This window comes from Crocodylus porosus, unplaced genomic scaffold, assembly GCF_001723895.1.
Source record: "Crocodylus porosus isolate Cpor-Errol unplaced genomic scaffold, CroPor_comp1, whole genome shotgun sequence".
NCBI classification, from domain to species: Eukaryota; Metazoa; Chordata; order Crocodylia; family Crocodylidae; genus Crocodylus; species Crocodylus porosus.
In genome coordinates, this window is record NW_017728948.1 from 6039982 (window position 1) to 6065759 (window position 25778).

Genomic DNA, 25778 nt, shown 5'->3' on the forward strand with positions numbered 1-25778 from the left:
GGTGATCCTCCCCCTCTATGGGGCACTGGTCAGGCCACAGCTGGAGTACTGCGTCCAGTTCTGTGCGCCCCACTTCAGGAGGCATGTGGACAACATGGAGAGGGTCCGGAGGAGGGCCACCTGCATGATCTGGGGACAGCAGGGCAGACTCTACAATGAGAGACTGCGGGACCTGAACCTATTCAGCCTCCACAAGAGAAGGCTGAGGGGGGACCTAGTGACTGTCTATAAACTCACTAGGGGGGACCAGAAGAGTTTGGGAGAGACCTTGTTTCCCCGAGCGCCCCCTGGCATAACAAGGAATAACGGCCATAAGTTGTTGGAGAGTAGGATTAGATTAGACATCTGTAAGAACTACTTCACAGTTAGAGCGGGTAGGATCTGGAACCAACTTCCAAGGGACGTGTTGCTGGCTCCTACCCTGAGGGTCTCGGAGTCATAATGGATCCAGGATAAACATGAGTCGGCAGTGTGACTAAATCATCAGAAAGCTAACCGCACTTTATCATTCATCAGCATGAGATAGATAACCTTGAGAGGGTCCAGAGGAGGCCACTCGTATGGTTAAGGGTTTGCAGGCCAAGCCCTATAAGGAGAGACTAAGGGACCTGGACCTCTTCAGCGTCGGCAAGAGAAGGCTGAGAGGTGACCTTGTGGGTGCCTACAAATTCATTAGAGGGGTCGCAGCAAGGGATAGAAGATGCTCTGTTCACTGGGATACCTCTTGGGGTAACAAGGAACAATGGTCACAAACTGGCAGAGAGCAGATTTAGGCTAGACATCAGAAAAACTTCTTCATGGTGAGGGTGACCAGAATTTGGAATGGATTTCCAAGGGAGGTGGTGCTCTCCCCTACCTTGGGGGTCTTTAAGAGAAGGCTAGATGGGCATCTGGCTGGGGTCATCTGACCCCAGTGCTCTTTCCTGGCCATGCAGGGGGTCGGACTTGATGATCTGTTGAGGTTCCTTCTGACCCTAGCATCTATGAATCTATGAATAGTTAAATAAGTGTTTTTCTGAATGAATTATAGAATCATAGAAAATTAGGGTTGGAAGTGACTTCACAAGATCATCTAGTCCAACCCCCTGCTCAAAGCAGGACCAGCCCCAACTAGATCATCCCAGCCAAGGCTTTGTGAATCAGGGCCTTAAAAACCTCCACAGATAAATGGAGGTGATTATGAAATCATCTTTTTCAATGAAAAAAGGATCACTGAAAAGTTTTTAACAAACCCTGACTTCATTCTGAGAGTGAAGGTCTGACCCTTCACTGTAGTAGCCATTCCTCAAATTTGTATATTGTCAGCCAGTTTAATATGTTGCTACATATAGCTATTGCTGAGGATAGTCTCTTGCATACTTTTCAGAATTATAACGAAGACAACTGGCTTTCTAGTTAACTTTTAATTTGTACATCATTGCTATTTTTAGTATGGTTTAATCAGGCTGCTGATTAATTTTAGATTAGTTGGCATTAACACACTTTCACTTCTTTTGTTTATATATGTTTTATGCTTGCTGCTTAGTTCAGAAATACATAAAACTGGAAAATTCTCCCCTAGACGTGAGGGGCTGGGACAAAATACATACGGTAAATGACTGAGTCAGCACTCTGACCCATCCAGTAGTGGTCTATAGACATGTCATCTAGTCCTCTCAGAACTGGTACCCAACAAGGAACATTATTGGTTATGGAAGCAAGGATGACTTAGATTTCTTTTGACTTATATTTCTTTTGATAGGCACTTTGGGTTCCAGAATTTGGAGGGCTGGGTAGAGACCAGCTGGTCAGGCTGCATGTTGACCAGTTCCTCATAAGTCTGTATTTTGCTCAGCTAGAAAGTCTCCTTACTGCTTTGTGAAAGTTTCATAAAATGCTGTTCTTTTGCAACTAGAAAATGTCAAATTTGGGGGGGACAGACCTTTAAGTCCATTCTTTGAATGTATCTACCTAAGCCTGAGTTTGAGTTAATTGTGTATTTCTACCCAAACCCTTTTTGTAAATTATTCTGCAGGCAGTGGACTTGGCAGCTAGGCAGTGTAATGTATAGGGTTTGGGGCATGGTTGTTGGTTATATAACAAAAGGAGAATAACATGAGACTGGAATCTGAATAACAGTGTATTCCTGAAACTGCCAACCATATACATATAGGCTTTGAAAATATTTGTTATCTAGTTTGCTGTAAATATTTATTATTCAAACACAGTTTAACTGGATGCATATGGGAGAATTCAGTGCCCAATTGACAAGATTCAAGAGTAAAAAATCATTTTATGTTTTTTAATTTAAAATTAGCACATCAAATCTCTAATAAGAATAAATAAACTCTGTTAGTCACCAGTTTTCAACATCAGCAATGTAAAGAGCAGACATCTAGCTAGTGATTAAATTGAATTTAAATCATGACTGTGGGTTCTTTTCTTATCTCTAACGCTAACTTGTTGTGCTGCCTGGGTAAAATTACCTACAGAAATTTTTTTATGACTGACAAACATTTTGTTGTGCTGACCTGAGGCTCCTTGGACATGGTTTTCAAAGGTACTAGTCATTCCCATCTCCTTTTACTTTAGTAGCATGCAGTCAGCATGGCTGAAAATGAACATGTCTCTAGTAGGGTATCCTGAGGAAGCGTCTATTTCTTTTTGTTTTAATTATTGGCTCTAGCTCTCTTTTTAGTCTATAAAATAGGGATCATATATTATTGTAAAGAATACCACACTATTTAATTCAAAATCCATGCAAAGCTTGGGCCTGCCAGAGTTCTTGAGGCACCCAATTTAACATTTAGTTCTCAGCCTCCTCCCTACCCCCCACCAGCTACCATCTAATCTTGGAGACACCTCCAGTTGGTAGATGACTGAAGATCTACAGGTACGTAAAATTCTGCTTCTTGACATGCTCAGAAAGGTCTCTGGCATTAGACTGCTCAGTACTGTCGAGGCAACTTCATGCCTAAGCCCTGAATGGATCTGAAACTAAACTCAGAAACCAATTTCCCTTTATGCACTTAAATGACACTTTTCCACCTACATACCTGGAGGTTTTTGGCTCTCTCTTTGTATTATGCATACCCACCCTGAGCATGCACACTAGGCTATGCAGTAGCTGGGGGACAAAGTGCCCTCCCATGTTCTAGCCCCAGTAGCTGGGCACTTGCCAAGGAAGCAGGAAACATGAGGTATGTAGCAGGACCACACCCCTGGGGTGGTCGTGATGCTCTCTGGTGGCTACATGGCTCCTGCCTTCTCCCTCCAACTCCTTGGGGAACCCATCCTTTTCTTTATCTGCCAAGTTTATTGATATGATTATGATGTTAAGGAAAGCTGCCCCAGGATCCCAGAATGAGCCCTTGACTTCTGGCCGGCTGGTACCCTTGTGCCCAACTGGCCTCAGTCTCACTCCCTGGGCTCTAGTTTGTGGCCCTCTGGCCCTATCAGTGCCTCAGGGCACCAGTTGTCTTAGGGGTGATATATGTCACAGAAGTCTCTCCAGATTTTCTCATGCTGGGATGGATGGGCCTTGGCCCACTGGTTACTTTAGCTGAGACTCCTAAGCCTGGCTCTGCTTACACTGGCCTGGCTTCTCAGTGCCAGCCTCATCCTGCACTCATGAGCTCTGGGCCCCTGCTTCCTGTCTCATTAGCTCTGGACCAGCCCTCAGAGCCTCTGACCGCAGGCCAGACTGCCCCCCACTGTCTCCACCCTTGGCCGTCTGGGTCTCTGACCTCAGGCTGGGCTGCCTGATGTTGAGTGCCCTACCAGGCACTCCTCTGTGGTTTCCACGCTTCTAAACTGGATCTTTACTCCCTATTTTCCTACTACACTCATGGGAAGGACTTGGATAATGCCTGATCTATGGCATGGTAGTTAGAGCATAATGCTATGAAGTCAAAGAGATGTTGGCCACTGTTGTGTATATAGTCCCGTGTGTGCCCAGACAGTGAACGTGACCCTGTGATCTGATGATGCTCATTCTCCATGTGCCTGCTTATGCATTCCCAATGCAGAAGTAATAGAGTTATAACTGTGTGTGCCCAAAACATTAGTAATGAAGGTAGAAAGCTGTTATTTGGACAAGGAAAGGGAAACAGAATTCTGCCCCAAGTGATCCTCTGCCTGTCTTTCCTAAGGAGGTCAACCCAGTAGACATGCACAGAGAACGCCTACCAGATTTGTATTCATAGTAAATAAATGAATAACCCAGGGTGCTGTCTGTCATTTACCTTCAGTATACAGCTGGGGGGGAAGTGGCCTCACTTTTTTTAATAGCTAAATAGGTTGAGGTGGGATGTAGGAGATTTAGGTTCAATTCCCTCATCCACCTAGGCAGTTTCAAACCTACATTTCCCATCTTTGAGGAAGTGAGTATAGGCCCTATCCCCAGTGTAGGCCCAGGAGGGACTTGGAGAAACCCGGCCTCCAGGCCTGCATTTTAACCTCCGTCCTTAGAGCAAGCTGCTAACTTAGAATAAGTAATGCAGCTTGGGATATGTTGTATATGAAACCTGCTCCCACTGACAAGAAGTAGTTCAGAAAACACGTTTGGTAAAGAAGACGTTTAGAAAGACCCTGTCTGGTGACCACAAAGAAAGCAAGAAGTTGGCTAACTAAATTGAGCAAATTAGGTTGGGCAAAGAGGAACAATTAGTTGCAAAACCTACTCCTACCTAAACATAGAAAATTACTTAAGAATGAAAAATCTCAGCCAAGACCAACCAAACAAGTCTATACATGGAAAGCAAAAGCAAGTTTATTAATACGCATTAGAAGGATGGCTTAAGCTAATTTTATATTAAGGAATGGGACCAAGCACCTGCTGGAAATTTGAAAATGCCAGATTTTTTTAAACTGGTGCGGCAGCTGGTCATGGAGCAGTGAAGCTGAGTTAGGGTAGCAGCGGCCGGTCCCGGAGCAATGGCCGCATGCAGAATGGCAGCAGCAGCTGCCACGTGCAAGCTTCCCCCTCCGTTTCTGGCAGGGTTGGGGAGAGTGGCAACCAGTGCCAAATCGGCAGGGAGAAGTACCAGATTTTTGATAATTCCAGAGTTATGAGGTTATGCCGTAGCAATAAGATATATAAGAAAGAAGAAAAGAACTCCACCTTGGAACACACTCCTGAAAGATGGGGTCATTGATCCAAGACTCTACCCTATGCAAAACTCAGATATAGGAGCTGGGAGCTCTGGACAGAACTGCTGGCCTGATGACCCAGTCACGTTTTGTTCGTAATACCTTGGGGTGACGAGCATGTACTATTGTTTTGACTAACTGCAGTGGTACAATTATAAGTGTTGAGGTTGTTTCGCTTTTGATTTAGAATTGGAACTGTGAGGGTTTAGTAAGCGTGCTTATGATTAAGAGCAACCGTGTCTTAGTCTTCATACGTGGTACAAGACCCATAATAGCATCATTCCTGTTAAGGGAGAGAGAGAGGTGGTGGGAGAGGTTCTCTATAGAAGTGATTAGGCCATTTGCTCAGTACCAGGGGAGAGGAAGGGGGAGGTTCTGTGTACAAGAGTTTAGGGCATTTAACACTTACATTCCAGTTCCTACATCAGGAACTGCTTGTTTCTTTTCTGGTAATTGATACTGTAAAATGTACAATGTTTCCTATATACTAAATTTTGTGGCTACTGATTTTAGTGAATCCAGTCTGGAAGATTCACGCATTGTATAGGGAATCAAGGTGCCCAACTCAGGGCTGTGAGTTCTCCCACAGAGGCCGGGGACCAAAAGTTAGGCAGGGAGACACTGAATACTAAAGGCATTTATTCGGTAGATCTTGGCCTGTGCCAATTAGAGAGAGTTGTGTTGTCTTTAGGAATTTGTATTTACTCCTCAAGCGCTTTTTTGTAGATACCTAACCGATTCTGTATTGGAAAATAAATACTAATCCCACCCCAAACCATTGGAATCTTTTTTGCATATGCTTAGACAATAGATTCTCTAGTTAGCACCCAAGGTACATTGCACACAAATTACACTAACAGTAATTAGGCCTAATAGTGGCATGATAAGGGAAGGAAACCCTAGTGGGAATTGTTCAGAGTGAATGCCAGAGTCTTTCCTATGCTGTTTGCATTGGTTTTGAGGAAGTTACATCATTTGGGATTTCTTTGAATGTAGTTTTAATGATCATTAAAGAAATGGAAATAAGGTTTGACTGCACAATTAGAAACCCCACTCCCATGAGCCTCTACTCTGGGGACAAAGTAAGAACAAACTGAAAATCTTTTTTGCAGTAGTGAACAGTGTGTTAATATAAAGTCTGATTGCAAATAGCATTAATTTCTGGAGTGATTAAGGGATACAAAAACAAAACAAATTATGGGGCTGCGAACTAGCTCTACGCAAGTTATTTGAAACAGTAAGGGGGTTATGGAGCTTCATTGCACCTCTTAGGTCAAATAATGGTCTACACTACAACCAAAACCCAGGCAAGGTACCTTGTTACATCACTGGGACCGTTAGACCTTGAGTCAGAGTAATGATTAACTTAGTGTTGGGCTAAATAATTTTACAACACTGAGGTCCTTAAAATTCTCAAAGATTTTTGGTATTAGTATGGGTCACTGATCCTTCCTCTCAACTTTTTTTTTAATCCATTGTTTTTTTTTACACTGCCCTCCCCCTTGTTCCCATTTCTTGACTTGAGAAGGAAGGTCCTAATCCAATCATGTCTCAGCTGACCTTTTTGAGACTGTGATGTTATGACCATATTTACGTGAGAGAGCTTAAACTGACAATAAAGAACTGTTTTTGTTATTGCCCATAATACCTCATCAGTTCATAATGCATTTTCAGATTACCACTTTATGCCCAAGTTTCCATTGCAAAAGACTTATAACTTTGTATTTTCTCAGTGATCGTACAAAAGTAGGTTCCTTGAAATCAATGGGCTTTCCTGTGCAAGTGTAAAGTTACTCACATTTATACATGCTTGCAGTCGTCGTCTTCAGCAGTTCCTTGCAGTCGACGATTATCTTCCATGATTGCCATATACGTGAGTCTGAAGATGGCTGACAAGGCCAGTCTGGGATCCGCAGATTGTTGCAACTTGGGCACATGTTGTCTTTGAGTGGGTGACTTCACATTCCTGATTCGGTCCATGAAACTCTGTTTCTGCCTCTCCTGCTTTTCCATCTCCTCTTGTCATGATGCAGTTTCAGAATACCGAGATCCTTGCAGCAGACTCTTCCTTCATTTGGGGTGGTCTTGGGCAATAGTCTCCCATGAGGTGATGTTGATGTTGCATTTTTTCCAAATTAGTCTTGAGGACTTCCCTGAATTTCCTTTGCCCTCCTCCTGTGTGTACGCCTTGACAGAGCTGGAAGAATAAAACTTGCTTCAGGAGTCTGGAGTCGGACATCTGGATGACATGGCCAACCCAGCAAAATTGATGGCAGATGATCATCGCCTTTGCTTGTGGCATTTACTTGTGAGAGGACGATAATGTTAGATGTAACATCAACCACTTGTGTGTGCCTGTCTGTATTCAAAGGATCTTCTGCAGGCAGCATTGATGGTGCTTCTCCAGTGACTTGAGGTGTCTCCTGTACGTTTTCCACATCTCAGAGCTGGGGATCACAGCTGCTTGAAAACCATGACCTTAGTTTCGGATCTGATGTTGCAATCTTTGAAAAACAATTTCCCCGGGTGCCTGAAGGCTGCACTTGCACATTTGAGTCGATGTTGGATTTCTGCATCAGTATCAGCCTTGTATGAGAGATGGCTTATGAGTTACAGGAAATACTCAGTGTTCTCCAGAGTCTCACCATGAATCTGAATTACCGGAGCTGGGGACTACTTATTATGCTGTTCATTGGCTTGTTGGAGGACCTTAGCCTTCTGAATGTCAGTCCCATTTTCTTGTATGCTTCAGTAAAGTCGCTGATGATTGCCTGAAGATCTGCTTCTGAGTGAGCACACGCTACAGTATCATCACTGTGCTGGAGCTCAATGAGCTTTCCTGTGTAAGTGTAAAATTGCTCACATTTATAAGTTTTTACAGTAAGTAACTTAACAAAGGAATTGAATGCCTCCCCATTTGTGGATATTCAGAATCACATATCGTTTTCTTCCTCACTGTAGGAGTATCCTCCATTTCTTTAGGAGGAGGCAATATATTAAACTAATAATAATAAAAAAGGTTTTGTTAGATCTCGATTCAGTAATCTTCTACATTTGCAACTAAAAATGCAATTATTTCCATTCTACAAATGATAATGGATGGTCAGTTTCATAAAAGAACTGACTTGCACAGCTTTCAAAAAAACCCCAAACTCGGGTTAGCGTCTACTTGCAATGTGTGGCCTATCATCTTTGATTTTGTACCGGTAAAAATAAATTAAACATTGTAAAACAGTTATCTTACATTGATATCCTTCTTGACGCCTGAAAAATGTAATTTCAAATTTGTTTTTTGATTCATGAAATAGACAAGCTTAAAGCTTAAGTATTGAAAAATAATTTTCTAACTTCATACTGGAACTGAGTTTAAAATTAAAATGGGTAGTGCATATGATTGTGAAGAATACTACGCTGTTTAATTAAAAAGTAATGCAATGCTTTGGCCTGCCAGTGTGCTTTAGGCACCCAATTGAAGAATTAAATTGCAACCTCCTCCCTCCCCTCAAAATTTCTTTTTCTTTGTTTTTTTTAAACCTATTTGGTTATATTTGGGATAATTTATCTCTATCAATTCTTACGTTCCTCTGTGCTGTTTTAATGGGAATTGTTGTAGAGCAGACTATTACGTTTTCAGAAGTGAATTTATGGGTGGATTGTATGGATTCTGCTTTTCATAAGCATCAACACAATTGATCAGGGTTTTAGCTGTTTGCAAGGAATTCTATGATTAATCTTTTTTTCCCCCAAAGCCAGCATTAGCCCTCAATATGTATTATAATATGCAATCTCTGTGTTCTCAGCAATGACATTTGAGGTCAGCATTTGAAATAGATTTTGGAATGATTGGGTTTCTTCTGTGGCAAAAACTGATTAAAATGTTTAAAGCTTGTTAACTTCTATGAGCATTTAAAGCTTGATTCCAACATCAGGTACAGGTTTCTGTTTCTTTGTCTTTAAAACTATACTATTGTGCAAGTGACCGTTTAAGACATAACTGTAGAATATTATAGCATAGATTATTATTATTTGTTTAATCATGCACATAGCAAAGTATACCTTTTACAACTGATTTGGCAGAACTCTATGGTGAAGGGGGTGGGAGGAGCATTTTCCCACTGCGCTGAGCACCAGCTCATTCCCCACAGGTGGGTGCGGGGTCGGGGATGTGTGCTATGCTGAAGTCCACTTCCACTTTTGGGTAGCTTAATTGGTCATGGTAATACTATATTACTAGTCCTCTCTTGGTTTCTGTTAATGCAAGAAGGCATATCCCACTGTTGGTTTACCTTTCCCTTCTAAAGATTTCAAGTAGCTTAATTCTTTTTTTTCAAGTCTTTTTTTAAAGCAAGCATTTTATTAATCTTTCTATCCATCCTAACATCCAGTCCTGCACTATGCACTTTTTCCCCTTCTTGAATCAAGTTCTCTTTTTTTAATACCAGAATTTGCACAATTTTCTCCTTGCGCATATTATTCAGTAGAGCTGTGCAAAATTTCACTGGGTGTTTAGTTCTGAAGATGTTTCGGTGTGTTTCAAGCTCAAAACAGCTAAATCAAAATGAAAAAAAAGCTTTCAAAACAGCTTTGGAATTAAACAAAGGTACTCAAAATGTTTCAAAAATTTCAAAATGTTTCGAGTTTCAAAGCTGGACTTCCTTGACTTCAATGCTGGTCCCAGCCAGCAGTGGCAGCCTCCTGTCATCTGGCATGCAGACTAGGGACCTGCCTGCACCCCTGGGAGGGCTGTGGGGCTGTGCCGGACTCCTCCCGGGAGTGCGGGTTCCCAGTCTGTGGGCCAGAGAACAGGAGGCTGCTGCTGCCACCTGGGATCAGCACTGGGAGCAGCCTGTGTCCAGTGCTGGGAAGACCCCATGCTCGCTTGCTTACTCCCAGTGCCCCTGCCCCAGCACCACAGTACAGGCAGGGAGCAGTGCACAACCCCGACCCCATGTGCCCCACAGACTGGACTGAGCAGCAGTGGCAGGGAATGAGTTGGTGCTCAGAGTGTGTGGGGGAAAGCGGCTGCTCCCCCTCCCTGGGCTACAGCTGCTTGCAGCGCTTGTGGGGCTGTCCTGCCTCACTGCATCACCTCTGCCCCGTGGGCAGCAGTGGCGATGGAGAGCAGGCACAGCCAGCCCTGTCTGTGTGGCTGCAGCATGGCAAGGGGGAGCAGCTGCTTTTCCCCCACACTGAGCACCAAGTCGTTAACCAGGAATTACTGCTCGATGTAGAGGAAAGTGCCTAGCCTGCTTGCCGCTGCCAGGCAGTGTTTGCTGTGGCTGCCCGCCCAGAGCTCGCGCCACGCTAGGCTGTGGTGTGGCTGCTTCACCATTGCTTCTGTGCTGCCCAGCGTGGCAGCAGTGGCCACACGGAGCAGCCACTGGGCAGCCCAGAGGCGGCAGTGAAGCAGCTTAACTGCAGCCTAATGTGGTGTGAGCTCCAGGTAGGCAACTGCAGCACACACTGCCCAGCAGCGGCGAGCAGGGGAGTCGCTTTCCTCTGTGCTGAGCAGCAGCTTCTGCCCAGCTACTGCTGCCACGGCTCAACTCCAAGAGGCGAGCCTAGAGCCAGCGTGGGGCCCAGGCTAGCAGTGGCAATGGGAAATGAGCTGGTGCTCAGCGCAGGGGAAAAGTGCCCCCCGCCACCACTGCTTGCACCCAACGCTGCAGCTGCTCAGAGCCCATGTGGGGCTGCCTGTACCTGCTCTTTGTTACCACCACTGCCCCACAGGCTGGCGGAGATGCAGCAAAGAGGCAGGACAGCCCTGTGCAGACTGCAAGTGGCTGCAGCATGGGGTCCGGCCATGGGAAGGGGGGGCACTTTTCCCCCACGCTGACCACCAGCTCATTCCCCACAGCTGAGTGTGGGATTGGGGCTGCGCGCCGGTCCCTGCCTGTACCATGGGGCTGGGGTGGGGGCATTGGGAGTGAGCAGATGCGCAGGAGCCAGTAGCAGACAGGCAAGAGTGTGGGGCCCATGCCATTGCCCCAGGACTAGCCCCAGCGGAGCCCAGAGCAGGGCGGCAGGAGTGCAGGGTCCCAGGCAGCAGGGGCTGTATGGAGCTGGGTCAGCTTCGTGCTCTCCCTTCTGGTGCAGTTCAGCCCTGCTCCACGGACCCCTGCCAGCCCACACCCCACACTCCTACCACCCTGCTCTGGGCCCTGCTGGTAGAGGCCCCATGCTCCTGCTTGCTTCCACCCCCTTTCTGCTTTCCCCACTTTCCTGCCCACGCACCTGCCAGCTACTCTGCACTACATGGCTCTCATACCGACATCCATACCCACATTGTTCAAAGCAAAAGTCATGACACTTGCTGTCAGCAGCGGCCTGCTGTCATCCAGCACACTGATCCATGGGCGCACACTCCTGGGAGGGCTGCAGGGCTGTGCCGGACTCCTCCTGGGGGTGCGGACCTCCAAACTGTGCACCGGATGAGAGGAGGCTGCCACTGCTGGCTGGGACCAGCTCTGGGCACAGGTTGTGCCTGACATAGGCACAGTGTGGCCAGAGTCTGGCACAGCTGTGCAGCCCTCCCAGGGGTGCCAGCAGGCCCCCAATCTGTATGCTGGATGACAGGAGGCTGCCGCTGCTGCTTTGGGCCAGTGGCAGCACCAAAGTTCCTGGTGTAGGGTGCAGGCTGTGCCCAGCGCCAGTCCCAGGTAATAGCCGCAGCCTCCTATCATCTGGTATGCAGATTGGGGGCCTGCACCCCTGAAAGGGCTACGGAGCTGTGCCAGGCTCCTCCTGGGGGTGTAAGCCCCCAATTTGCATGCCATATGACAGGAGGCTGCTGCTGCTGCCTCTGGCCAGTGGTAGCACCAATCTTCCTGGCGCTGGGTGTGGGCGGCACCCAGCACCAGTTCCAGCCAGCAGCAGCAGACTCCTCTCATCTGGTGTACAGATCCAGGGGTCTGCACCTGCAGGCAGAAACTGGTACAGCCCCGCAGCCCTCCCAGGAATACAAGAAGCTGCCGGTGCTGACAAGTTTCATGAGTTTTGCTTTGAACAGTTCAAGGTGCAGTTTCCCAGAAACCTCTGCACCTATTTATTTCCTTCGTGCCCTCAGAAGGGCCTACCATCCCTGCAATTTTCATCTGAATCAGGGAAGAAATGACAAGGTTTTAGGCATTTTCATGTTTCCCCATGATAGCCTACGGGCAAAACGTCGCAATAAGTCGAAACAGCAAAACAGTTTCGACGAAATGAAGCCGAACAGCGCTTCAAAACGAAATGATGAAATGAAATGCTGTCCCTTCGAAATGGCGAAACAGAATTCAAAAGGAAATGGTGCTGTTTTGCACAGCCCTATTATTCAGTTTATTTTACAATGAGTTCCTGTCATTTTTTTCCCTGCCTTAATACTTTATGTTGGTCTAAAGCAGACTATATATATATATCTATGAAACAGGGTCCATGATTTGCTTCATTTCTGTAAAATATTATGCCCAATTATGAAGCTATTCAGATGTCTCTTGTTAGTAATAATAATAATGAGTGTCTTGCCTCTTTATTTCAGCTGCAGTCATCCCCACTTGTTCCGTTCTTCTGTCCTTGTCGTTCCTCCTTTTCCACCCAAGCTAGATGATTTGTCATTCTGTCATTGTTGTCATCTTCCCCTCTTATTTCCATACCATGTTTTTCTATGGCCTTAACTCCTGTACTCCAAGTCCCATCTTAAAACATTATTTCTCACAGTGCATATAGATGCACAACAGTACTTGTACTTAAAGATATACTCTTGTACTTAACAATATACTCTTCAGTAGTCTGTCCATTGCTTAAAATACCTCTGGCACTTAAACCTCCCTTTATTTTTATTATTAAGTAGTCTTCAGGCACTAAACCAAGCAAATGTCCTTACAAGCTTAAAATTAGTTTCTTGAAACATAGAATCATAGAAAATTATGGTTGGAAGGGTAGAACTCATTGTTAAAGCTTAACAAATAATAACACCATAGTCTGTTTCCTGCAGGCTGAATTTTTTGTGTGTCTAAAAACATCCATTGGGAGCAGCAACTATAATGAAATCAAAGGAGATTTGGATGGGTTGGAAAGATTGAATGATAGGAACGTGGCACGAATGGTTATGAAAGGACTTGTAATGGCTCAAAATCTATAAATACTAGTGTTACAAGAAGAGAAGCAGATCTGGATACCTGCACAGAGATCAGGAAAAATAGAAGATCATGTACTTGAGAAGGATCATTGGAATAGGAACTGGTAAAGAAGTTAGGTATCTATGGGAGGTTTATGGAGCCAAGAGTGGACTTCAAGGTCTTTAAAGTGGTGGTGGCTTCTACAGTGCTTGATTTTAGTTTTTAGTTAACAGCTTTAGGTATATGGGCATATCTTCTCAAAAGATGGTGTCAAACCATTGATGATAAAGTGGAAGCCATCAACAGAATGCCCCTCCAACAGACCAAAAAGTCCTTCAGAGATTCCTTGGAACCATCCAGTACTTGGCGCAATACATTCTGCATGAGTCCAGCCTGGCAGCCCCACTAAGAGCACTTCTCAGGAATGATGTTATCTGTCAGTGGGGACCCGAGCATCAGGAAGCCCTGGACAAGCCCTGTGCTCAGGTACTTTAACCCAGCAGATCAGCTGGAAATCCAAGCTGACTTGTCCAAAGATGGCCTAGGAGCATGTTTGTTTCAGCAGAAGCAGCCAATTGTATGTGCTTCGAGTGCTGTAACACGATCTGAGAGAATTTATGCTCATATTGAAAAAGAACTTCTGGCAATTGTCTTTGACATGATGAAGTTCCACCAATATGTGTATGGCACCCAGGTAAGGGTCCAGTTGGACCACAAACCCCTGGAAGTAATTTTCATGAAGCCCATAAGAAAGACTCCTGCATGGCTACAGAGGATGCTGTTGCAGCTCCAAAAATCTGACATCCAGATTCTCAGTATCAAAGGCAAAGACGTGTTAGTGCCTGACACACGTTCTAGAGCCACAACATCCATTCCTCCCCGTGAACCTGATCTTTTCTACTCAGAAAAGGTAGCTTATGGTCTGACTGAAACGGAACTGCTCGGTGGCCAGTTACTGTAGCAGTTACAGAAGCACATGAAGGCTGACAGGGAAATAAAAGTCATTCAAACTCAGCGTCTTAATGGATGGCTAAGCAGGCCAAAACAAATTAAACCTGAACTTAAAGTCTTACTGGCCTCTCAGAGATGAAATCCAGATTTAGGATGATTTTTTTTTTTTATGATTGGGCCAAAAATAATCATTTCATGCAGTGTGAGGACTGACATGTTGACATTGCTTCACTCGCCCGATCAAGGAATATAAAGGTCAAAAGTGCGAGCTCGACAGATCATGTATTGGCCTCAGATACATGCCCACATCAAGCAATGGATTGCAAATTGCACACCTTGTCAACAGCTCCAATCCAGTACTCAGAAAAAGCCCATGATCTTGCATGAGATCCCAGACCTGCCTTGGCTAAAACTGGCAGTAGGCATTTTTGACCTACGGGGGAAGTCTTATTTGATAATAATCAACTTTTACTCCCAGTACCCTGAAGTTTTGTACCTGCCCGACAAGACAGCTGGCATGGTAATAGCCAAAATGAAGTCTGTATTTGCTCGCCATGGTATACCTAAAGAAATTGTTTGTGAACACGTGCCATTTGCAAGTCACATGATGAAACACTATGCAACTGACTGGGACATAACCATCACCCATTCTAGTGTGGGTTCTCCACAATCCAATGGTCAGGCTGAACACAAGATTCAGACCATAAAACGAATTTTTAAGAAGACTTTGCAGGATGGTTCAGATCTATATCTGTCTTTACTCGATCTTAGGAACACGCCCATTACCAGTCTTGAGTGTGCTCCAGTGCAGCTTCCAATGGGGAGGTTTTTTGTGCAGTACCCTTCCTGCTACAATAGCAGTGCAAACTCCTAGACTCCCATCAAATGCCTCCCACACATTGTGGAACCTTCAAAGGTGCCAAAAGATGCACTATGAGCACATAGCTACATTCTTGCCACCTCTACAAGAGGGGGAGAAAGTAAGGATGCAAACAAATACAGGTTGGATACCAGTGTCCATTATGGCAAAAACGAATTAATATATTCCTACGTGGTAAAACCCCCCAGCAGTAATGTCTACAGGAGAAACAGAAGACTCTTAAAGAAAGATTACTCTTTGGTACCAGCAGAACAAGTTGATGTGCCTCAAGAGACGGCAGCAGAACAAGCATCAGAAGTAAAACCAGACCACCAAGAGCAAGAGTTTGGTTACATTTCAGAGAATCCACCAGTATGCACAGAGACACCCGATGGCAGTATGCAGACTAAGAGTGGACGTATGGTGAAGTTCCCTGTAAAGTACAAGGACTATGTAATGGGATAGCGATAAAGGCTAGACCCCATCAGTGAGCCAAGTGTTGGCAATCTTTGGCTCTGTGATCCCGAAATGTTCCGAGTTAAAGTAGCTACTAATGAACATTCAAGTACTTAAGCGGGAACTCGCAAAATAAAGAAAGGGGATGTGGTATATGGAATGTACCTTTAAGGGGCCTTTGGTGGAACATTCCAGTCTTTCCCTCTGATGCCCTGTGGGCATGGTTTGTTGGTGGTGGGTTCTTGTTGTTCTCCCCAGGACCTGTTTCAGGATAGTATCATGCTCCTCTTTGGTATCTGCCACACTGAGCATGTCATCCATGATTATGTGGATTCCCAGAATGTCACCAAAGCACTCATGATTCTTCTGTTGGAATACTTTTCTAGCTAACTTAACACCAAAGGGAAGGTGATTGAAGTGGTACCATCCCCATGGGGTGTTAAAGGTACACAGCTCTGCTGATTCCTTGTCCAATTTGACTTGCCAGTAGCCATCCTTTTCATCAAGAATGGTGAACAGCTTTTTACCTGACAAGCTCTTTTGCACATCCTCTACAATGGGAATAGAACAGCTCTGCCTCAATACTGCCTTGTTGAGGTCTCGTGGGTCTAAACAAAACCATAGTGAGCCATCATTCTGGTGTGTGATCACAAGGCTGTAGACCCAGGGTGTGGGCTTAGTCACCTTTGTGATTACTGTCATAGCTTCCAGCATTTCGAGGGTGGTCTTCAGGTTGCCTAGGGTTGCATAGGGAATTTTTCTACACCCATGCACCACTGGTGGTACCACCGGGTCAACATAGATCTGGTAGGTGAAATTGGCCCAACCTTTGAAAACATTTGGGTATAATTTGAGAAGGTCCACCTCGGTTGCAGGTATTGCCAGATCCATTCCATGGACTCTTCTTATGAGGTCTAAGGTGGTGCATGCCACCCTACCAAGTATTGGTTGGTCACTGTTGTTGGTTATGTAAAAAGTTAAATTGGATTCATTAGCACCAGATTTGCAGCGTGAAATGATTGCACCTTTTGGTTTGATGCATGCACTGCCAAATGTAACTAATGTAATATGATTTTCAGTCTTGCATACTTTTCCTTGAAAAGCCTCTGCTACATCCACTGGAGTAGTGTTTGCTTCCACTCCAGTATCTAGCTTAAAATAAACTGGCAAGCCAGCAGTCATCACTGTGCTATACCAGGCATTCTGGTTATCAAATATCTGTGAGTGCTGTTTTGCAGACATTGCACCCATATATAGGGTACTGACCATGAACAGAACAGCATGTGCCCCTGGAGGCGGGGGGGGCACAGCAACCACCCACAGGTGGCGATGGTGATGGCGGGGGCAGGGGCATGGTGGTAGTGAGTGGGGACCACCCGAGGGGGCTGTGGTGATGTCAACGGCGAGGGCAGGCCAAGCGGAGACCAGTGATCTCAGCAGTGGGAGGTGGGTGGTGAGTGAAGAACACCCACAGCCGCTGGTGGCCATGTTGGAAGTGGAGGGGGGCACTGCCTGCAGAAGTCAGCAGCAGCTTTGGTGGTGGCCAATCTTGGCAGGGGAGGGGGGGCATGTGCCCCTCCCCCCATGTGTCGCCTATGGTACTGACTCCTTTTGCAAACTTTGGAGCCTCTCCCTTTGATTTGCACATCTTTGTAAAGTGGTTCACTCCAGAGCATTTGTAACAAGTTTTTCCAAAAGCTGGGCAGGATCTAGGCTGTGTGTTCTTGCACACCATTTGCAAACTTTGCCCTTTGCACCTCGCTGGCTGTCCTGTGGAGCAAAGTTCATTGGTGGTTTGCTTTGCTTTTGCAAAGTGCGCTGGCCTCTTTGCTTTTGCTCAGGTGTATGTAAGCTTGCTTCTGCAGACATAACAGGAACCTGAGCACTTGTGAGAGCCTTTGTTCTGCAGATGTCCACAGCCTGTGCTAGGGTGAGGGACGGGTTTTCCAGAAGCCCTTCCTTGAGTTTGCAGTCAGTTATGCTGAAGGCAATTTTGTAGCTCAACAAACTTCCTTAGCAGATCCAAATTCACAACCCTGTGCTCTACTTCTGCGCTCTGCAACAAAATCATCTATGCCTGCAGCCACTTTGTATCCAAGTTGCCACAACTGACACCTTTCAAAGACAGGGATATTTTTTGAGTTCCCTGTACTTGAATGCTGCAAGCACCTCTGGAAGGGTTTTATTATTAGGGTCTGCAAACACCCCTTGCATGTTGTTGTAGATTTCTGGGGCTTTATCCCCAGTGCAGTGAAGCATGACTGCAATTTATAATGCTCTGCCTCTTCCTCGGCCTTTGTGACTGCAAGGTATAATTGTAGCTTCTGTTCCCATCTTCTCCAGTTCTCCCCGAGGTTTCCTGACAATGGAGGAGGTTTGAAATGCTCCATTTTTTTCTTTTTCGTGAAAGCTGTAACCCCCTTAATCAGGCTGCTGGTGACTCCACTGAGAGGCAAGTCACTTCGGACATGATATAGTGTTTGCCCTTGGCCACTGGGTTCCTGGGACGGGGCGCTCACTCAGACCTCCGTGTCTTCGGGGTTCTGTCCTCGAGTCACCATTCAGCAGAGACCGGGGTGGGGTGGTAAACAGCTTTATCTTTATTAGGAACAGGATTCAGCAGCACACACACACACACACACACAGCTTGCAGAGAGAACAACTGCAACCCACAAGCCGCACCCACGGGGCATCGGGGAGAAAGACGGCACCGTTCCGCTGCAGGCCCCTTATACCATATACCACAAGGTCCCCTTTATAGGGAAGGAGGCTACAATGGTAGTACATTAGAGAGTTTATTTATGGGAAGGGTTTATGAATATTTGTTTTGAGTAGACTTTAATGAGTTGCCAGACCAGCTATCTGTATCAAAGTGGGTGTTATTTATATTTTTATGTTGCCAATAGCTACTTTTTTAACCTGGAACTGAATATCCCTGCAGATGGCTATTCAGCAGCCTCTCTTGGTAGCTTTTTTTTGCTGTCTAATTTTTCTTACAGGTGTCTTGAATAGGCACAAAAGAGATGTCTACAAAAGAAAGGAAACGCAGTAGGGAATGGATTATGTGTCGGGGAAGTTACTGCATAGCCTGATAAACATGCATGATACCTTATGGAGCTCATTGTATTTGACCTTCTCATCCCAGGCAATTTTGATTTTGCCAAACACTTTTTGTGAAAACCTCTTCAGGAAATAAAGGAAGAAACAAACAAAACCTTAAATTCTTCCTAACAGCGGCTAATTGGTTCAGCCAAGTATTTACATTTTCCAGGGAGGTGGGATTCAAAAGCTTTTTGTGTAATTGCATTTCTTTACTTGCATTATAGGTGAAACTATGAGAATTGCCTCTTCAGAATTTGCTGATGATCCCTGCTCTTCAGTGAAACGAGGCACCATGGTGCGGGCTGCCCGAGCCTTGCTTTCTGCTGTCACCCGCCTGCTCATCCTGGCTGATATGGCTGACGTCATGAGGCTTTTATCCCATCTGAAAATTGTATGAATGTTTGCACTTCTTCAGTGTTTTGAAAGTCAAAACTACAAACAGGGGGAACAAAATTCAGTGTCATATATCCTCTGCCTGCATGTTAGATATAGCTGCTTGTGAAACGTTAAGCTACGTGCTGTAATTGCCTTTTTAGTTTAATAGTTTTGGTTTCCAAGTGTCAATCAATTAAAGTTTTGCAGACTCTTAAATGCTAAGTTTTCTAGTGACTGAACTAATAAAGTTATTAGGTATCTTGCTGGTCTAAAAGCCACATTTATTTAACTCACTACGAAGCGCATTCAAATGGTTAGTAACACACCGTGGTTGTAGACTATTGCTATCTTGTGGCAGAGCGCAAGTACTACAGTTGTATTTTTACCTTTTCTATTCTATCCGAGTACATGGCAGCTGAATCTCTCACAAGGTTGGAACTCTGGGGCTAGAAACCATGCAAATACATGATGAGTTATCAGCGGTGAAAAATATAGCAGGAGGGAATTTTATATTAGTAAATCATTGACTGGAATGTTTTTGCTGGGCTTTTGCTACTGCCTGTTCACCATCCCATACACGCATATGAGAAAACACTTTGTTTTCTCTTTCTTACTCTGTGATGCAGAACACCATCCACTGAATACTGAAAACCTGCAAAACGTTAAAAATGTTTAATTTTTTGATAAGTTACTAAAAGAATGTTTTAAAAAACTTTTTTTTGAACACTGTAGCTGTTATCGTGGTAAAGGTATGCCAGAATCATTAGCATTGGAGTGAGATTGTTCAGACAAGCTTAAACATTGTGAAAGTAGACTTGGTAATGAAAGCTGGCAGGTGCTCTGCTCTATAGATGCCAGTGAGAACTTCTGTAATGAATGCGGTACTATCCCAGTAAAATGTGAGCACGTCGCTCCGTGCGCAGTGTAAGCAATGCGCCTCTCGAACATGCTTGCAAGGTTTTGTTTTGACTTCTTTTTTTTCCGATTTAGCAGTCAATCCAGTTCTAATTCAATACATTTTTGTCAGTGGAGATTTTTTAACCTATAACATTTTTAATAATGGATCTAAATGCAATAGATGGAAACGAACATTATAGTAAATATTCTTATTTAGACAGCTTCACAGGTGCAGAAGAGAAAATGTCATATCTGAGCAGATTCCTTCTCTTGATAAGTCCCTTTTTTGAATATGCAATTTGGAGGAGCATTGTCTAAATGCTCTGTTGTAAATGGATACTATTTAATAATTTCTTATATCATTTTTGGCATGGTGTGTTCTCCAGGTCTGCCTGTAATAATTCAGTCTGTAGCCTTTGCAATGCATCAAATAATTTTATTTTTAAACAGCTGCTCCCCCCCTGTTTTATTTATTATTATTTTTGCCTTCAGGGGTTTTTTTTGTCAAAATTCTGTTTAGACACTTAAAAGTGTTATTACTTTTAAATGCTTATAGATTTGTGTAGATTTAAAAGAACATCTGTGACTTTCACTTTCTATTCAACAGAGGTATAGTGTAAATATTTGAACCATTTCATTTAATATTATTTCTTCTAATTTTTTTTCTTAAAACAATGTAGTTTGAGGTCAAGAAAACATTAAATGTCTGAAACTAAAATAGAAAAAAAGTGTTAAAAATACTGAAGATTGACAGCAGTAATTGTCACATACAGAACAGTATTTGCATTAAATGACAGAATCGTGTGCAAAGACCAATTTACCATATATAATGATTTAAACTTAAGGAATTCTGGAAAAAAAAATAATGAGCTAAAATCTCTGCATTGTCAAAGTTTGGAGAGGTGATTTATGCAACAGGGATTCTAAAATGTTCTGTAATCAGTTCCATATAAAGCATGTCAAGGCAGTGAGTTGCATGTAGGCTTGATGGGGAATATTGCATTTTAATACATTTGTTACTGTGGATGTAGGTAGTTGCTTTCCACAGCAATCATTAATCGTGTTATTATTTTCAGTATTAGAATTACTAATGGTGGTTAATAATATAATAAAATTTGTCTCAAATGTATGAGGGGGTGTGTGTGTGTATAGTATTATGATTTTACCATTAATTATTATAATCTAATATCAAATGTGACTGTAAAAGTAGTGGTTTGGGTCTCTGTGCTTTATACCCTTACATGACTTCTGTGAGCAATTTACACATTTAGCAAAAAATCATTCTCTTTTTTTTAATTTGCTTCCTCATAAATTGAATTTGAGGTGTAAAAGCCATAGTGCATTGTGACATGCATTTATGTGTACATGACATATATGTGGCTGAAATTAATTTGCAAAAGCATAATCTAAAGCCATTTCTGGACATATAATAATTACACTGGTAGTTGCAGCAAAAACAGTCATGTCTTAAGATAGTAAAGTAGGGCTGGAAGGGACCTCCCAAAATCATTTAGTTCATCCTTCCTGCTCAAGGCAGGACCGTCTCCAAGTAGACCATCCCAACCAAGTGTCCATCCAACCCGGTCTTGAAAATTTCCAAGATGGAGAGTCCACAGCTTGTCTCTGTAGCCTGTTCCAATGCTTAACTAGCCTCACAATCAGAAAGTTCTTCCTAATCCCCACCCTAATTTTTCTTGGCTGCATATCCAGGCCATTGCTCCTAGTCCTGTCCCCTGTGACCATAGCAAATCATTTATCTCCATCTTCTCTATAAAAGTCTCTTATCAAATCCAGGCCTGTATTATTTTTTGTCACCTTCCAGTGTACTCTTTTCAATCTATCTATACCCTTATTGAAGTGTGGGACCCCAGACTGGACACAGCACTCCAAGTGAGGCCTCAGCAGGGCTGAAGGGAGCAGAAGAATCACTTCTCCTGATTTACAAGTGACACTTCTACAATAGCCCAGTATGCTATTATCTTGCAAAAAAGACACACCGTTAGCTCATATTCAGTTTATCATCTACTGTAATCCCCAGGTTCTTCTCTGCAGTACTGCAGCCTAACCAATCATTCTCCAATCTGTATTTGTTTGCACAATTATTTCATCCGAAATATAGGACTTTGCACTTCTCCTTGCTGAATTTCATCTGATTGACTGTGGACCGTTTTTCTGGTCTATCCAGGTCATTCTAGATTCTAACCCTACCCTCCAGAAAATCTGCAACTTCACTAAACTCAATGTCATCCGCAAGTTTGCTAAGTTTGCACTCAAACCCATCATTCCAATCATTTATGTGCATTTTGAACAGTACCAGACCCAGGACAGACTTTTGGTGAACCCTGCTTGATACCTCTTCCCAACTAGATGTTGAGCCATTGATGACAACTGGATCATCATGTTCAATGAGTTATGTATCCACCTTACCGTACCTTTATCTAGTCTGTCTTTCCTTAGCTTGTTAATAAGAATGTTATGAGAAATTGTGTCAAAAGCCTTGCTGAAGTCAAAGTATATCACACTGCTTTCCCCCCATCTACAAAGTCTGTCACCTTACTGTCCTAGAGAGAAATCAGGTAGGTCAGGCATGACTTGTTCTCAGTCAATCTGAGCTAGCTGTTCCTGATTACCTGGTTCTCCTCCGGGTGCTTCACATCAATTCCTTGAAGTGATCATCTTTCCAGATATAAAGGTCAGACTGAGTGGTCTGTAATTCCCCAGATCCCTTTTCTTCAAAGCTGGACACTATATTTGCCCCTTTCTAATCATCTGGGAACTCACTTGTCCTTCATTAATGCTCAAAGAGGATAACTAATGGCTTTGAAGTTACCCATGCTAATTCCCTTGGTACACTAAATTACATCCCATCCTACCCTGCCAACTTGAAATTGGATCTCTTAAGAAATGGATCCATTAGGATCTATAGTGGCACTCTAGTCTCCCTATAACAACAATAATATTTCAGAATACTTTAAATAATTTATGGATCATTAATAGGAAGAGCATCCAAAACGTGCACTAATGGCAAATGGCTGCTTGTATATTTCCTTTTAGTGTATTTTTTAAATTCAGACTTTCAGAAATAGTTCCTGCAAGTTTAGTCTCCAAAAAATAGATTCATCCACCCAAATAAGATGCTTGATTGTATATGTGCTGGTTATCAAGGTAAATTAGTAGTATCTCTAAGCAGGGCTGATTCTGTCTCCAAAATCTATTAATCATTTCTGTGTACCTTTTTAAAGTACTTTCTTTACATTTCCCTCTCTCCTGTTTTGTTGTTAATATTCACAGAAGTGAGCATGCCCTGTTCTGTGGCAGCTATTTACCTTATTTACCATGTTACACTTTTAATAAGCTTCTTCTGATTTAATTTAGGGCATTATTACATGTTAACTTTAAATACATATTAAGGGCCCTTAAACCAGGAGTGTCCACACATTAGGGCAAGGAGATGCATGCTAAGGGTCCTCTGAGCAGCTCAGAGATAATTCTCTTCCAAAACTAGTTGGGAGTGGTCCCCCAGTGAGGTACTGCAACCACTCACTCTATCTTTTCCCACAGTGGCAGTGAGAGAGGACCTAAAGATAAGAATTGCCCCTCCCTTCCTAGGACTCTACCTGCTCCCCAGGACTCCCCTCTACCCTCAGGGCTTGCCCCTGCCTTGCCATCCCCCATGTCATTTGGCTTACCTGGATGGCCAGTGCTGTCCTAGGGCAGCAGGCAGTGAAGAGAAACCCACCTGCCCAGCCGCTGTCCCTGCCACCGCCCCCCAACCACCACCACCACCACCACCTGGGCTACTACTGCTCTCTGGGCTGAGTAAGCAGAGTTCTTCCCTGCTTGCTCTGCCGTGATGGTGCCAGGAATGGCTGGGGGTGATAAGTGGACATCTAAGGTGTGGGGAGTCTGAGGGGGGGGGGAGTGGCCACTGCAGTGGGCCTGATGCAAGAGGTGGGGAGACCACTGTCTCCACCAGTGGCCTGGATTGAGCCAGCATCTCCTGAACCCAAATCCCTGTTTACCACCCCCCCACCTCAGCTCCCAGTTCACCTATAGCTCCTAGCCCTGTCCTGGCAGAAAGTGAACTTCTGGTGCTGCTACCACACTCTGGGCTGGACTCATCCTGGAAAGCAGCAGCAGCAGCAGCCTGGCAGTGGTAGTGGCAGCAGTCAGGCAGGTGGCTTCCCCTTTTGCTGCCTGTTCCCCTGGGACAAGCTAGCAGTGCAAGTGAGCCAGGGGACATGGGGATAAGGGTGATCTGGGAGGGCCAGAGGGCAGAAGGAGAGTCTTGATGGTCAGAGAGGGTGTCATGGGTTTGGGTGGAATGGGAGGACAGTGGCCATCTCCATCTTGGCTGGTGTATCAGGGGATGGAGGGAGAACTGGACTTGGAGGGGGTGCCAGGGCAGCAGGGACCCACTCAGGTCAGGCAGGGGCTGGCAGGCCTGATAGGTTCCTGTAGGCTTATGTCTACCTGCAACCTGTGCCATCCACTGTAACCCTGAGAACAAAAACAGAGCCAGCGTGGCTCCTAGACATGCCCTTGTTCTCCAGCCCTTTAGGGACAGGTCAGAGCAGTGCATATTAAAAGGGGGAATTAACCTTAAACCTGATCATTTTAACACCAATTAAAATTAGCATGTGTTAAGTGTAACATGTAGACTAAGCCACTCACCATTGAGTTTTTGTCAGTCTGTGCCACTAAGACAGAGAGTATATGTCACAGTGGAAACAAATGCCCCAAAATCTCACAAAATCTCATCTTTGCAAAAGTGTGGGGAAAAGGGGATTGTTATTTTGATTTAAATATTTTCCATTTTACAATAAAATGGTCTTAAACCATACAATATTTACATGGTCTAAACTTGTCTAAGATAATATAAACATACCCATGGTGTGCAGAGATAGAGAAGACAATATGTGGGTGGAAGGGGAGATGAATATGGTCAACATCTTTGGAATTCAGGCCTCCAGTGTAGCATCTGAAAGAATTTAAAACAGGATTGCCCAATCTTCAACCCATAGAATCATAGAAAATTGGGGTTGGAAGGGACCTCAGGAGGTCACATGTAGTCCAACCCCTTGCTCAAAGAAGGACCATCCAACTAGGTCCTGGTCCAGCCAAGGCTTTGTCTAGCTGAGTCTTAAAAACCACCAAGGATGGAGATTCCACCACCTCTCTGGGTAGTCTGTTTGATGCTTTACTGCTCTCCTAGTGAGAAATTTTTTCATAATATCTAACCTAAACTTCCCTTTCTCCAACTTGAGACCATTCCTCTTTGTTCTGTCATCTGTTACCGCTAAGAACAGACCAGCTCCATCTTTTTTGAAACCCCACTTCAGGGAGTTGAAGGCTGCTATTAAATCCCCCTCAGTCTTCTCTTCTCTAGACTAAATAAGCCCAGTTCCCTTACCCTCTCCTCAGAAGTCACGTTCCCCAGCCCTCTCATCATTTTCATCACCCTCTGTTGGACTCTCTCCAATTTGTCCACATCCTTTCTGTAGCGGGTGGGGCCCAAAACTGAACATAGCACTCCAGATGTGGCTTCACCAGTGCTGAACAGAGGGGAAGAATCACCTCTCTTGATCTGCTGGCAGCATCCCTGCTAATGCAGCCCAGTATGTCACTAGCCTTCTTGGCAACAAGGACACACGGTTGGCTCATATTCAGCTTATTGTCCACTGTAACCCCCAGGTCCTTTTCTGCAGTTCCCAGCCTGTAGCGCTACATGGGAATTGTTCCTTCCTAAATACAACGCTTTGCACTTCTCCTTATTGAAACTCATGAGATTTCTGTTGGTCTAATTCTTCAATTTGTCCAGCTCTTGTCTACCCTCCAGCATATCTACTACTCCCTACAGCTTGATATCATCTGCAAACTTGTTAAGGTTGCACTCCATTCCATCTTCCAAG

The 25778-nt window shown here is 44.3% G+C and overlaps 1 protein-coding gene across 2 annotated transcripts in view; it reads left to right on the forward strand.

The window, feature by feature from the left end:
• CTNNA2 (catenin alpha 2) overlaps nucleotides 1–25778 on the forward strand; it is an 870740-nt gene that overhangs the window by 237349 nt on the left and 607613 nt on the right. For both annotated transcript variants that reach the window (XM_019552979.1, XM_019552980.1), the window contains exon 4: nucleotides 18819–18985. In XM_019552979.1, coding sequence (XP_019408524.1) covers nucleotides 18819–18985 — 167 coding nt within the window. The remainder of the gene's footprint in view (nucleotides 1–18818; nucleotides 18986–25778) is intronic.